The sequence below is a fragment of the Oryctolagus cuniculus genome, chromosome 15 (genome assembly GCF_051225735.1).
Source record: "Oryctolagus cuniculus isolate XC-2025 breed Fujian yellow rabbit chromosome 15, ASM5122573v1, whole genome shotgun sequence".
NCBI lineage: Eukaryota > Metazoa > Chordata > Mammalia > Lagomorpha > Leporidae > Oryctolagus > Oryctolagus cuniculus.
The window spans coordinates 43536358-43552402 of NC_142881.1; the positions used below are offsets into that span (position 1 = coordinate 43536358).

The window sequence follows — 16045 nt, forward strand, 5'->3', positions numbered from 1 at the left end:
TGTTGAGAGTGATGGCCTTTTAAATCGAAGGGACCCTTGAGATCTTGGAAGAGCAAGACCATTAAGGAGCTGATTATTGATTTAAGAGACATACCAAGTAAATCTGAGACGTGGTTAGAAGTTCTATGTGACCAGTGGCTTATTGTAATGATTGTGTAGAAAGGAAGTAGGATGTGGTTTGAAATGGAGCAGAAGAGAGGCAGCAGTGGGCATGTGTGGCTCTTAGGACACTCTCACGTGGTGAAGGTCACTGTTCAATGTGAGATTGCAAAAGGGGAGAAAGACAAACAATGGATTTAGAACTCAGACATAGTGTCTGATGCCATGAAACATTAAAAAGGTCACTAGGAAGTGTTTCTGCTGCAGCTGAATCTGTTTTGTTGGTCACCAAAGAGTGATGCTTGGGTAGGGATGTCCCTCAGACATGCCTCAGACATGTATGAACATGAGTCCTAACCCTGTATCAGAACATGGGTGGCTCTGAAATCTCAAGAAAGTAAATGTTTTATTCAGATTAAGAAGAGAGATGAACAGCAGAAGAGTATATGATGTGAACATCTAACTATTTCTAAAAAGGTGGTTGCTATCATGACCACATATATATTTTATAGTTCTATAATTATAATTTCTGAGTGTCTTGGATTATGTGTTTCCCATTTGCTGTCTCAATTCCTTCCCACAGCAACCCTGTGAGGAGGGGAATGAGTCCCACTTTGACAGAAGAGAAGACAAACTTTAGAAAGAATAACTTGCCAGACCTGACTCACTTCAGCACTTCTCCCTTTGATTTTTGTGACCCACTTCCTATGCCCCTGCAGGAGACCCATGTTCAAGTAATGAGTGTAGGGTAGGAGTCAACGCAAGTCTGAAATTTGATGGGAAACCATTTGTTGGGTTTTTAAAATTAGTTGTTTGGGAACAAGCTATATCCTGCAAACAACACAAAGCCTGAGAGAACAAAATCAGGCATTCTTAGTGTTCAGTTGTTATACATGGGAGGCAATTACTTTCAATCAAAATGTGTATTTTTACTCCTTGAAAAGCTGTCAATGGAAGCACCTGTGCCCTGGCATTCTAAGATCCGAGTGAAGAACAGACACATCCTAACCAGTTAGTGGATTTCAGGAGGCGGGCTCTTGGTATCCCAGCTGCCACTCTTGCTTCTGCATTGCTTCCCGCGAGCTAGTTTCCTTCAACACTCTCTTCCTTCCCCTTCTCCCCCTCCTCTCTCAATCCTTCTCTTCCTTTCCCCCCTATTCTTTACCTCTTTGTATGCCTTCCATAGAAATTTCTTATCCCAGGACCCTAAGGCTCCTGGGTAAATCTAGTTTCTGTAGCCCAGTGGTTCTTTAACATTTGCTGAGCTTAAAAAAAAAAAATACTAAAGCTTGGATTGCATCCAATGGTGTGCCAAAGCCACTTACTATGCACCTGCAAGAATAGACTTACATTTTCATATTTTTTTATTTCCAGCTTTGTTAAGGTATAATTGACAAATAAAAATTATATACATTTACTATGTACACTATGATTTGGTCATTGTGAAATGATTAAATGAAGTTAATTAACATATCTATTGCTTTACATACTTTTTTTTAATGTGATGAGAACATTTCAGATATACTCTGTTAGCCATGTTACATGTATAACACTTCTTCATTAGCTCTACTCACTAAGCTGTACAACTGATTTCCAGAACTTATTATCCTAATTAAATCGTTGTGCCCTTTGGTCAATAGTGTCCATTTTCCTCAACCCAGACCTTGGAAAAAACCATTATATTCTACTTCTATGAAGTCAGCTTTTTCATATTCTACAAATAAGTAATATCATGCAATATTTGTCTTTCTGTTTCTGACTTATTTCACTTAATGTCTTCCAGATGCTTCCATTTTGTTACAAATGACAGAATTTCCTAATTCTTAAGGGCTAAATAGTAGATTCCACCATAATTAATAAATAAATTCACTGAAGTTGTAGGATATCAAATCACCTTACAAATTCAGTAGTGTTTATATTCACTAACAATGAACTATCTGAAAGGAAATTCAAGAAAACTCCCATGTTCAATACCTCTCTTCCTCAGATACTTGGGTGTAAGTTTAATCAAGAAGATGAAAGGCCTATACTCTTAAAACTATAAAATGTTGATGAAAGAAACTGAAGAAGAAACAAATAAATGGAAAAATGTCTCATACTTATGGATTGAAGGAATTAATGTTAAAATCTCCACATTGCCAGCGCTGTGGCTCAACAGGCTAATCCTCCGCCTTTCGGCGCCGGCACACCGGGTTCTAGTCCCGGTTGGTCATCGGATTCTGTCCCGGTTGCCCCTCTCCCAGGCCAGCCCTCTGCTGTGGCCCGGGAGTGCAATGGAGGATGGCCCAAGTGCTTGGGCCCTGCACCCCATGGGAGACCAGGAGAGGCACCTGGCTCCTGGCTTCGGATTGGCGCGGTGCGCTGGCCGCGACGGCCATTGGAGGGTGAACCAACGGCAAAAGGAAGACCTTTCTCTCTGTCTCTCTCTCTCACTGTCCACTCTGCCTGTCAAAAAAAAAAAAAAAAAAAAAAAGTCCACATTACCTGGAACAATCAATCTGTAGTTTCAATGCAATCACTAACGAAATTCCAATAATATTTTTAAAGAAATTAAAAAATAAATTCTGGAATTTGTGTGGAACCACGAAGTATTTTAATAAAAAAATAAGAAAAACAAGAGAAAGAAGCTAGAAGCTTCATACTACCTGACGTCAAAATGCTCCACAAAGGTATAATCATCAAAACAATGTTTTGATGGCAAAACACAGGCATATAGGCCAGTGGAACCGAATGCAGTTCAGAATCAAATCCATGCAATTATAGTCAACTGATCTTTGACAAAGTTGCCAAGAACACATGATGCAGAAAGAAGAGTCTTGTCAATAAATAGTGTTGGAAAACTATCCAACATAAAATTAGATCTTTATTTTATACTATATAGAAAATCAATTCAAAATGGATTAAAGCCTTATATATAAAACCTGAAACTGTAAAACTGCTAGAAAAAAACAGGGAGAAGGTTTCTTGACATTGGTCTCAATGGTGATTGTTTTTATTTATGACTCTAAAAGCACAAGCGGCTGGCGCCACCGCTCAATTGGCTAATCCTCCGCCTTGCGGCGCCGGCACACCGGGTTCTAGTCCCGGTCGGGGCGCCGGATTCTGTCCCGGTTGCCCCACTTCCAGGCCAGCTCTCTGCTGTGGCCAGGGAGTGCAGTGGAGGATGGCCCAGGTGCTTGGGCCCTGCACCCCATGGGAGACCAGGAGAAGCACCTGGCTTCTGCCATTGGATCAGCGCGGTGTGCTGGCCGCAGTGCACTGGCTACAGCGGCCATTGGAGGGTGAACCAACGGCAAAAGAAGACCTTTCTCTCTGTCTCTCTCTCTCACTGTCTACTCTGCCTGTCAAAAAAAAATAATTAAAAAAAAATAAAAGCACAAGCAATGAAAGCAAAAACAGAAAATTGGATTTTATTCAACTAGAAAGATTTGCATAAAAATGGAACAAATCAACAGCACGATGAGATAGACATTTATGAAAAGAACATAGATAAATGGTCAACAGATACATGGAAAACTGCTCAACATCACTAATTGTCAGAGAAATGCAAATTAAAAACAACAATATGATATTGTCTCACACTGGGTAAAATGGCTATTACCAAAGAGACAAAAGATAACATGTACTGGCAAGGATATAGAGACATCAGTTGTACACTGATGATGAGAGTGTTAATTGGTATAGCCTTTAAGGAAAGCACTAGGAAGCTTTTTCCAAAACCTACAAATAAAGCTACTGTGTGATCCAGCATTTCCACCACTGGGAATGCATCCAAAGGAAATGAAATAAGCATATTGAAGAGATATCCACTCCCCCATGTTCACTGAAACATTATTCACAGTAGCTAAGACATGGAATCAACCTATATGTCCATCAACAGAAAAATGAATAAAGAGATTTTCACAACTTTGTGGCTCAGTTTCATCACATGGGTAGTCTGAAATAAGCCACAGTGGGAGTGTCAATACCATGGAAATCGGCAAATGCTATACATCAAGACTTTTGGTTTTCCCTGGTGAGCAGGCTGTAAAGATTTCCTGGCTCATTGCTGACCCCTGGACTGTCCCTCCCAATGGTAGGATCAGTGGTCTGGGCCTCGGGGTTTTCCAAAGCGCTTTAGTTCATGCTAACACCCAGCCCATGTTGAGTAGCAGTGCTCTAACTTCGGCCTTCCCCGCCCTGTGCTATCATCAAACACACAGGCCTGAAGAGCCACCCACGACTGGAGAGAAAAGAAATGCGAGGTGGCTGGAGAAGCAATTTCTATTTTTTTTCTAGAAACATCCCTGTAAAGGTGTCTAGTGGAAGTCAGTGAAACAGAGGGATCGGAGAACACTGGATTTTGGACATCACAGCAATGATCCTGGCTAGAAAACATATCATTTCGAAAGAAACACTAATTCTCTTTTCTGTGAAATCAAGATAATAAAAGCACCTAATATTGTTGTAAAGGCATAAAAAGATGATGCAAATAAAGGACTTAATACCTTGTAAGTGATGATTCAATAATACATTCTTTTAATATATCTATATGTGTCTATATATTTGGCTTGTATGTGTAGCTTCTAAAGTTATGCACTCTTGGCGTGCCATGGATAGCTATTATCCTTTGTTTAAGAAAAAAATCTCATGTTGGGGTTGGTGCTGTGGTGTAGATGCCGCCTGCAGCGCCAGTATCTCATAAGGGGGCCAGTTCGAGTTTCGGCTGCTCCACTTCCAATCCAGTTCTTTACCATGACTTGGAAAACCAGTAGAAGATGGCCCAAATCCTTGGGCCCCTGCACCCACGCAGGAGACCTGGAGGAAGCTCCTGGCTCCTGGAATTGGATCAGCCCAGCTCCAGCCATTGGGGCCATTTTGGGAGTGAACCAGCAGATGGAAGCCCACCCTCCCTCTCTCCCTCCCCCCCCCCCGCCTCTCTGTAACTCTGCCTTTCAAATAAATAAATAATAAATAAATCTTTTTTAAATAAAAAAACTCATGTCATTTAGAAGAGAGCAACATATGTTGTAGATACTTAATAAATTTTTACCCCACTGAGTGGTCCTCTGTTCTGCTCATGTCCCATGCAGGTTGAATGCCCGTATAGATAGATTTAACAAAGCCTGGCTGCAAAGTGGAATCCTCTGTAAAACCTAAAACACCAGTATCTGGTCTCTAAACCCCAGAGAAGACGACTCAATTGAGTAGAGACTGACGTGGTTCTGGCAGTCTTTGAAAACATCTTCGGGTGATTGTAACATGCAGCCCCAGTAACCGTTGATTTTGGTCATGAGTTCTCAGATGTGTGAGCACTTGCGTTATTACACATGGGAATTATCCAGCCCCACACCAGACCTGCTGAATCTGGAACTCCATTGGAAGAGCCCAGCAACCTGTGCTTTAACAAGCCCTCCAAGTGGTTCCAATGCAGCTGGAAGCTGAGCATCATGGTAGTTTCTCTCTCTCTCTCTCTCTCTTTTTTTTAATTGGAGCATGCTCTGAACTGAATGGAATGACTTTGTCCCTTACACAGCTCAACAAAGAAGATGAGATTTATGAAGACAGGAAAGCTGCTCTTAAGAAAAGAGGTGGGGCCGGCACCGCGGCTCACTAGGCTAATCCTCCGCCTTGCGGTGCTGGCACACCGGGTTCTAGTCCCTGTCGGGGCGCCGGATTCTGTCCCGGTTGCCCCTCTTCCAGGCCAGCTCTCTGCTGTGGCCAGGGAGTGCAGTGGAGGATGGCCCAAGTGCTTGGGCCCTGCACCCCATGGGAGACCAGGAGAAGTACCTGGCTCCTGGCTTCGGATCAGCGCGGTGCCGCGGCGGCCATTGGAGGGTGAACCAACTGCAAAAAGAAGACCTTTCTCTCTCTCTCTCTCTCTCTCACTGTCCACTCTGCCTGTCAAAAAAAAAAAAAAAAATATATATATATATATAAAAAGAGGTGGGTAACTTGTGAGCAGGGACATCACTGTAGACAGTGGTTTTCTGTCTTAAATCTGAATCCGTAAGAAGGAAATGCTTCTTGTGGTCTTTGCTTATCACCTTTTTAATGATACCATTTTTTTAAAACTAGGCTCTCCCGAGGGCTGCCAACTACCAAAGTTCTTTGTTGTCATTGAGTCTACTGTGGAGTAACAGAGCAACCCAATTGGGAAACCTACTTTGTTCTGAGTTCTTCTAAGTCCAACAGTTAGCTCTGACCGGTTCACTGAGCCTGTGTCTCCTCTTGGTGGTTGCTAATGACATACACCTGAGTAAGACATACAGCTGAGTGAAACCCAACTGAGGCAGCTCAAAGGACCATGGTAAGGGGATTTGCTTTGGTGATAGCAGTGGGAGTGAGTGGGGAGATGAGGTAGCGTCTCTATGGCTGGCTCGGACAAGGAACGTATAAAGAAATATCAGGGACGAGGGTGGAAGTGCTTGTAAACGTTTGAAGTGCTGTTGCTGAGCCCTGTCTGACCTACCCAGCTCGGCTCCCAGAGAAGCAGCAGCTCTCCCGGTGGGGGTCCACGTGCGTTCTACTCTGAACAGACAGGGGCGCTTCAGGAGGTGCAGTCTCCATGAGCACTGATTATGGACCTCTTTCCCTGAGCTGATGCGGACACTATGAGTGGCAGTGGGTTCCTTAAGGAGGTCGTGGCTGAGCTGCGTGAACACTGTGCGTGAGGGAGGGGCAGGTCTTCTAGGTAGAGAACACAACATTTGGACAAAGCAGGCAGTTGTGAGCATGGTGAAATCTAGGGCAGTGAGGAGTCTGTCCTGACAGCAAGGAGGGTTTTTTTTTTTTTTTTTTTTAAGATTTATTTATTTATTTGAATGGCAGAGCGAGAGTGAGTGTATGTTTCCATCCACTGGTTCACTTCCCAAATGGCTGCAATGGCTTGGGCCAAGCTAGTCCAAGGCCAGGATCCAGGAACTCCTTCCTGGTCTCCCCCATAGGTGACAGGAGCCCAAGTACTTTGGAACATCTTCTGCTGCTTTCCTGGACACTTTTTGCAGGGAACTGGATCAGAAGCAGGCAGCCAGGCCTCAACTTGAACTCTAAAGTGCGATGAAGGTGTCATAAGTAGCAGCTTAACCCACTGAGCCACAAGGACAGGTCCAGACAGGAGGAGGTGGTGGTAGTGGGGATGGAAGGCAGTGAATACGGTAATAAAGAACTGGGGGCATGAATGGAAGTCTTTGAATAACAAGCGCAGAGTTTTAGTTCCTATCTCATATGCAGGGAGGAGGTGGTGACTATATTTGAACTGGTGAGTGAATGACACCATGTAGCCTGCCTACTGTTTACAAGAACTTGTTGAAAGGGTGATAGGATATTTCAGAAACGTTACTCTGGTGGTGAAGTACAGGATGGAGTAGGGAGAGGGTGGGATACATCAGAGATCTAACACTGCTGGGTGAATAATTAGGAAACTTTAAAATAAAGTTTAGAATATACATGTTTAGAATGGTGGCATGAGAACTGGAGATGGATACAAAGGACTTTCAGTGGCAGAATTACTGGTGTTGAGGAGAGGAAATTTGAAGAGAGCAAAATCTGAAATCTAGGGAAGCGAGAGACAGACAGGCATGCCCTGTGACCAGTGTCAGGGGATTTACCTGTGGGCGGGCCTCTGAGTTACCACTGGGAAGTGCAGAATGAAGAAGTAGCAAATGGCAGCTTCAGTATTTTTTTTTTTTTTTTTTGACAGGCAGAGTGGATAGTGAGAGAGAGAGAGAGAAAGGTCTTCCTTTGCCATTGGTTCACCCTCCAATGGCCGCCGCAGCCGGCGCGCTGTAGCCAGCACACTGGGGTGATCCGATGGCAGGAGCCAGGTGCTTCTCCTGGTCTCCCATGGGGTGCAGGGCCCAAGTACTTGGGCCATCCTCCACTGCACTCCTGGGCCACAGCAGAGAGCTGGCCTGGAAGAGGGGCAACCGGGACAGAATCTGGCGCCCCGACCGGGACTAGAACCCGGTGTGCCGGTGCCACAGGTGGAGGATTAGCCTAGTGAGCCACGGCGCCAGCCTTTCAGTATTAAAAACATCCACTCTCTAATAAATGGAAGTTTTTGGAACCATCTCATTTTTTCACCTTAGGCTGACTTCATGAAAATATTGTCAGAATATCTTCCCCAACCTCAGCAAATTTCTAGGGGCTCGTGCTATATCACTCACATCTTTAAAAAGGAACACAAAGGCAACAAAAAATCTAAATGTTTTTGGTGGGGGTGTCTTGTTTTTAATTTTGGTTATTCTCCTGCAGTTTTCATGAGGAAGTTGATCCCTGTGTGTTCAGTCTGTCATTCTTGAAATCTTCTTAGTTCAATATTAGTTCATTTAGTCCCCAAATTTCTGTAATTTTTAGTTTTAGAATGAGCCAAGGACTTTCATGAAATGATTTCTCCTGGGTTGATCTGAGGCTGTGTCTTGGTAGAATCATTTGAACGCAGGAATTGATGGGTTTTGCTGAAGTGAGACCTGCCCTGTGTTGTAGCATTTAACAGGGGTGCTTTTCAGAGAAGAGCTGTTATTTCTCTTCTCTCAAATTAGACAGAAATTATCACACTTGAGGGAGTCATATTAAAGGTATATCACTTAATTGTCATTGAGATAATTTATCACTTGAGGTTTATTATTTCTACATCTTAACAGATAATATACCCTTCTTTTAATAAGCCTCTGAATAAGATCTATGTGCAAAAATAATCACGATTGATATATTTAATTTTAAGAAGACTGTTCACTTTAAGTATTCATTAAAAGAATGCTGTAGCTTAACCTTCTGGGTTTCTCCCTTGCATATAAATTAGGCTCAGTGCACAGAATGATTATTTCTTCAAAACAGGGTTTGTGGAGACTTCAGGGACCTGAGTCAGTACGAAAGAAGAGTTTAATATGCAGCATATCAAAGATGCAGAGCGAGGAGAAACACAGGACAGCAAACGGTTGTCATTTCTGCCAGGAGCCCAGCAGCCCGCGGCGGGCAGTTTGGAGGGGAGAGGGCTCATCGTGGAGTGGGGGCTGCTGACCTGGTAGCAGTTTCCTCCTCGCCATGGCAGCTGCCCGGTGACTCTCATACTCCACAAAGGCAAAGCCCCGGTTTTTGGTTTTATCCGCAGCACTTGGGTAAACAATGACATCAACCACGCCTTCGGTGACCTTCTTCATCTCCAATAAGATTTCTTCTCTCTTTTTGGTTTTTGGGATCCCACCAACAAACAGTCTGCAGTTGTCCACGCTGGCACAAACCCCTAAGAGACGGCCGTTCCTGCAGAAAGAGCAGGTATTCTGATTGGCGAGAATCCTGGTGTGATTCAGGTTTAAGGCAAAGGTTAAGGATGTGTGCCTTTCAGACCAGATGTGGCTTGCAGATGGGGAATGTGTGGCACATCCCAAAGTTGAGGCAACTTTTGAGAGATTAGAAGATGTGTAAGCATGGGCTTTATGAATCTTTTAAAAATATATTTATTTGAGAATCTGATAAACAGATACAGATGGATAGACAAGGTACTGCCAAGTGCTAGTTCATTCCCCAAATGCGCACAATGGCCAGGGGCAGGGACCCTGATGTTGGGAATTGTGAACTCAATGTCCATCTCCTCCGTGGGTGGCAGGAACCCAACCACATGAGCCTCACCACTGTCTGCCTCTGTCTGTATTGGCAGGAAGGTGGGTCGGGAGCCTGAGCTGGGAGTTAAGCCCAAGCACTTTAACAAGGGATGAGGGCATCTTAGTCCGTGTCTCAATTGCTAGGCCAAACACCTGCCCTAGCATCCATGTTTTTAAAGGGAAAAAACTCCCAGCTGAGCAGCATCTGCTCTTTTCAGAGCAAATAGGAGTTTACCAGTTGCTGTCAATTCCCACCACTCCCTGATACACCCTCAGCACTGAGGCCTTGTCACCTGGCTCACGTGCCTCCTGTCACCTGCCTGGCTCTGAAGGCTTCTAGGTTTGCAAACCTTGGGATTCCCTCTCTTCTCCAGCCAAAGGGAGAATTTGTCCTAATTGCCATTAAAATAGTCCTTAATAGTCCTTTCTATTTGTACAGATTGTTATGTGTTATTTTATTTGGATCACCAAAGTAGCCTGTGAAATGGACACGTTGCTTGCCTGCTTCTTCGGTTTTTGCAGATGAAGAACTGGAGGCTCTAAGAAATTAAATGATTTATGTATCAACTTACAGATTCTAAGGGATGAAGCTAGCCTCTGGGGATGCAGTCCTCTGGGGATGATGTCCCCCTGTACAAGGCTGCTGATTAGAAAGTACAGTTATGAGTATACTTCCATTGGCAGAATAGAGCCTGGTCAAACTCTTCTGGCAAAGTGTATGAAAAGTCTCAGGTATGCATCAAGTTTCACCAATCATGTTCCTCTTAGATATGTGTCCTTAAGGGACTGAGATGAGCACCAAGATTTATGTAGAAATGTACTCATTGCTATTATTTAAAATAGCCCCTAATTTGAAAATGAGCAGCATATCTCTCAAGAACTGGTTTAATGTATCTCAACTGAGATGTTATTGGCTTTGGAACTGGATATTTCCTCCTTGTAGAGTGCAGCACGTTTATCATCTATGATTCTTGGTCACTGGGTGCTAATAGCTACCCATCAGGTCATCCAAAATTGCCTTTGTCCCTTTCTAAATGTCCCTCGGGGTGGAAAGTACTGCCCAAGCTGAGAATCACTGGTAAACAACAGATGAGTCTTCATACTGTAGGATGCTCTGTCTTTAACACTAGTAATGTAGAAGAATATTTGTGGTTATTAGTTCATAATATGCTGCTGGGTTAAGGAGATAAGTATACAAGAAAGCCATGTTGATTTAAAATGTATAGAAAAATCTAGAAAGATAATAGAATGTCAACATAGTTGTCATCTTTGGGGGCTGGGGTTGTGGAAGAATGATCTGAACTTTTTATTACTTTGTGCTTTTTGGTGTTTTGCATATGTTGAACTAGGCTGTATGATTTTATAATAATGGTATTAAAAATGAGTAAAGTGTCCCTAACAGAAGCCGTTCATTTATCCTGAATAAAAGCGCCCAACCAGGTTGAGTGAGTGATGGGTCTGGTTTCCTTGGAATTAGTGGCTCTTGATTGGGTGACAATTAACAAGGACTGAGCCACAGTCTCAGTTGTCTCTGCTTTGCTGAAGAAGCAGGGACCACATGGCAGACTTCAGATAGGCCCATCTCGGGCTGGTGAGCATGAGTGAAGGGATGTGCATTTTTGGGGAGAGAGAGGGTTGATAAAAGAACCTCCCAATTAACTTTTTAAATTTCATTTAAAAGAAAAAAAATCCCTCTCTTCCAAGCTGGCATTTATTTAGAAATCATATTATTTTTGCTAGTTAGGAGCCTATCAAGTATCAGTTACCAGCAGGAGGATCCTGGGGTTTCCTATCCTATTTTTAAATGTGTGTGGTTGGTCAGGCACTTTTCCCAGAATTACTTGGAGGCAAAGAACCACCTCTCAGACGCTGAGGGCATGATTTTCAAGTCTCCAGAGGCCAGACATGTAGACGATGTTCTGTGAAGGTTTGATGAGGAGGATGGTCAGACAGTTGTGGGTCTTTTTTGGATAATAGCTTTATCCCCTGAGAAATGGTGACTAAAAGCAAATTAAAGGCTATTTTCTTCTCTGTAAGGAAGGCACTCTCTCTGGCGGGATTGCCTCAAGGCAGAGTGGAAATAGATGAGTTTGGCTCTATTTATCATTGCGTTTACCTTCCAGTTTCCAGTCATTCTGTACTTTTGCCTTGATTCTGGCATTCAACCTGAACTTTGACTGCATTCCCAGCCACCAGCTTTCTGCAACTTCTCCATCATGTTTTTCCCTTTCCTCTTTCCCTCTTCCCTCAGTACCACCAAAACCATCAGCCACTGTTGAGCACCTAATGTGTGTCAGGCCCTGAGATTGACATGCATCGTTTATTTTTCACAACATCCTGTAAGATGGATGTATTTTATCTCTGTCTTAAAGGTGAAACACTGAAATTCACAGAGCATACTACTGAATATCAGTGATGGTGGCAGATTGATTATGTTCATTATTCATAGGCTATCTGTTTTCAAAAAATATTGACAGAAGCCAGTGAATAAAAATGTATTAAGTAGCTGAAACAGACCCTATTGATTCCCTACACAGCAAACTCCACATCCACTTCAACTCAAAGGCTGTTTGGAGAATGACCCTTACTGTTAGGATGCCTGGATTCCATAAAAGACCAAGATACAAAGAATGTCCTATCCTCTAAAGTCATGTAACTATAAAGTAAAAGAATACATTGCAATGTAGTTTTGTGCATTTAGTGTGTATTATCTCCTATGTGGATGTTCCGAACATTTCTGTGCCATCAGGTGCTGGGATAATGGTGATGCTCTCATATCCTAAAGGTCGAAGGATTTGGCCACAGGAACCTGAAACTCAGCCTCCTGATTCCTACCTCAAGCATTCTCCACATTCCACACAGAACTTCTTTGGGTCAATAGAATCATGTGTAAGAGGGGAGCCTTCTTTGTATTTGCTCTCAGATTATGGTCCAGAATCCAAACTTGGGATGAATGGTTAGGCTTCTAGCCTTAGTCACAGGAAGACCAGTTTGGGTTTGACAAAGAAACTTAAGAAAAATGACCTAGTAGTTAATAGATGTATGGAATTATAAGGATGATGGGTGACTCATATGAGGCCTAGAGGAAGTGAGAGAAAACAGTGGGAGATTTGGTGGTTTTGAATCCATCAAATTTAAGGTTCAGTCAATTTTAGGGTATATCTGTATTTTCCAAAGGAAATGAGAGGATACTTCAGTTTGTGGAAAAAATGAGTTAAAAGGTAAGTTTGTTTTTGTGTAAAATTTTTTTAAAATTCATGCAGAATTCTTTTCATTATATGAATTTTCCATGAACTTGTTGAAGTACTCTCCTAGCTGTGGAGAAACGCATCTTAGAAGTATCAACTGTGCTAATACATTGTAGTTCTAACTTCTGTTGTCTCCATACCACTCAGTTAAGCGTTTACAAATCTTTATGGTATACCCACAATAATATCTGAGAAATGGATGCTATCACCTCCATGTTGTGGATGAGAAAATGGAGGCACAGAGTGGCAAGTTCCCTGCTGTCAGTCAGGTGAAGCCTGGCTGACCCAGTGCACCTGCTCTGGCTTTTTAACTGCTGCTGCGCTAATCGTCCTCCCAGGTGGCCTGAGACTTCCCCTGGGAAAGCATTTACCATAATTCCCTTTCCAAACGAAGGTTTTAGAACTAGTGATTTCGTGGAGTTACCCTTATTTCCGTTTTGTTTACATTGGCTATTGATTGCACAGGGTCAGTTATATTGTAGTAGCCTCCTCTACTGCAATGTTTTAAACGCTATCTGTACTCAGCTGGCCCTCAAATTGTTATTCATGGTGGCCCGTCTCCTGGTTCTACTTTCACAGTCACAGTCCCCCCTCCCCCCCGCCCCCCGGCGCGGGATGTGTAATGTGTATCTCTAATGTAAGGTACCCAAATCAGAGCTCTTATTTCCAGCTGTTTCCCTAGACTTTTTCAGCTCAATGGCACTACCATATCCAAGGATCATTCTCCTAAAACACTGGGTGATCCTCTGAATTCTCACATTCTAAATCCAATTTCTAGGTAGGCTTTTCTACTCAAATGGGTAGAAACTTTTCTACTGAAAATATACACCAAATCTGCACACACACACACACACACACACACCCAGGTTTTTTTTGTTTTTGTTTTTGTTTTTTTTTTTTTTTTTTTAACTACGTCCACCTGACCCCCTTGTCCGACAGTCATTGCCTCTTGTCTAGATCCCAAGTACTGTGACAGCCTTCTCAGTGACTTCCTGGTCTTGGTCTCACTTTGCTGTGGTACATTCTCTACCCAACAGTCAGAGTGTTGCTTTTAAAAACCATGAATCTAATGAAAACCCTTCGGCGATTTCCCCTTTTTGTTGGAATAAAATTCAAATTCATCATCACAGAATACAAGGCTCTCCACTAAAGTATGTTCAGCTCTTCCCTCTATCCTATCTGACCACATGGGCTCTTTCTGTCCAGCAAGCATGTTAAGCTTATTATAGGAACTGTGAACTGGCTGTTAGCTTTGTCTGGAACAATCTTCCCCAGGTCTGTCATGGCTGACTCTCTTCATCTAGATCTTAGATCAAGTTTGAATTTCCCATAGAACAGCTTGTAACACATCAAGTTAGAATAGCTGCTTCCTCAAACACCTTTATCCCACCCCTGGGTTTATTTTCTCCTATTGTGTTGAATCATCTCATGTATTTTATTGTAAGAATAAAAAATTGTACCTTGACACATTTCCAATGTTTTGAAAGCACCATCACAAATCTATGAAATGCATAAATTAATGAATTTTGTTTCTTTGAACATTTCATAAAGTACAGTTTGATGTGTCATATAGTATTTATATTAAATAAACAAATTCCACCAAGGAAAATACAAACCTATTTTTTTCTGGCTTGGCATTTTTGGTATATACTATATTAAATAAACAAGATAAAAAAACAGACGCAGATGCATTGTTTGACTTAAGCTTTAAGATGATCTTACCTAATCTCATAATTATTAAGTTGCTTGATTGCATTCTTGGCTTCCAGTTTATTTGAGAATGTTACAAATGCATATCCTCTATTGTTTCCATTAAAGTCCATCATCATTCTCATTTCATAAATTTTACCAATCTATAATAGAAACAAAAATTTATATTTATACATTTATACTTCCAATTCAGCACACATGCATGTGTATACATAAGCGCGTGCGCACACACACACACACACACCCACACACGATGTTTTCTAAAGTCTGCCTCCTGTCAGTATTTAGCATTTGCATCCCATGTGGTTTGGGTTCCATGTTTTCATGTGAGGTTTAGATCAATCATCTGACCTATGGGAAAAGTCAAGTTAAAAAAAAATGTCCAAGTGCCCTTTCAGGCTGAGTTAAATATTTTTGACAGAGCAAATGACCTTTCATCACACAATTTTCTCCAAGTTTGTGCAGTATCTTAGAGACTTAAAAATACATTTGTCATCAGAAGTACAATTTCTTGATAGATTTGTCCATCCTCTCTAAATTGGCCTCTGAGGTCTCCATAGTTTGCTTTTGATTATAGTCTATCACTGATGTTTAAAACAAAAATCAAGACTACGCATTTGGAATGTAGCTGAGCTCACTTCATCACTGGTCTTTCTCCGTCATGATATCAGCATGAACACAGGTTCTTTTCAGGGGATGATCCATAGAGCCCTGTTACTTTTTTAAAAAGATTTATTGATTTATTTGAAAAGCAAAGAGAGGGAGAGGGAGTCTTCCATTGAATGATTCACTCCCAAAATGGCCACAATGGCCAGGACTCGACTAGGCCAAAACCAGGAGTTTTATCTAAGTCTCCCATGTGGGTACAGGGGCCCAAGGACTGCCATCTTCTACTGCTTTCCCAGGCACATTAGCAGGAAGTTGGATCAGAAGTGGAGTAGCCAGGTCTGGAACCAGGGCTCACATGGGATGCTAGCAGCATTGCAGGTGGCAGTTAAGCCCACTGTGCCACAACTCTGGCACCTGGGGGGGTCCTGTTATTTTCTCAATCTGTAGACAAAGGTCTGTGCTAATCTTAAGATAACTGACAGCCCCCAGGACCTCCACAATAGGAGAGCATTCACTCTATCTTTCTGGCTGCAACGCCCCTACTTGTGCACATATGATTCTCCCCCACTACATCAGCTATCGTTGTGGATTGTTGTAAGGGTGGTCCAAATAGGCATGATGGGCATGTGTAGGGAGAAGCAGTGTCATTAAATGCCGTTACCTTCCCTTTGTGGTTTGTTCCCTGCAGCTCAGCCCCTCCCCATCCAATCACATGGTGTCTAGTGGTGGACACAAATTTCTTCTGGGTTCTTTAGGAAAAGTTGGAACATTCATCTTTATCTTTTGAGTGTTGATGCT

The 16045-nt window shown here is 42.5% G+C and overlaps 1 protein-coding gene across 6 annotated transcripts in view; it reads right to left on the reverse strand.

The window, feature by feature from the left end:
• A1CF (APOBEC1 complementation factor) overlaps nucleotides 1-16045 on the reverse strand; it is an 86875-nt gene that overhangs the window by 19497 nt on the left and 51333 nt on the right. For all 6 annotated transcript variants that reach the window (XM_070057677.2, XM_002718366.6, XM_089314859.1 and 3 more), the window contains 2 exons: nucleotides 14651-14781; nucleotides 9101-9339 (listed from right to left, as the gene is read on the reverse strand). In XM_070057677.2, coding sequence (XP_069913778.2) covers nucleotides 9101-9339; nucleotides 14651-14763 — 352 coding nt within the window. In that variant the 5' untranslated portion in view covers nucleotides 14764-14781. The remainder of the gene's footprint in view (nucleotides 1-9100; nucleotides 9340-14650; nucleotides 14782-16045) is intronic.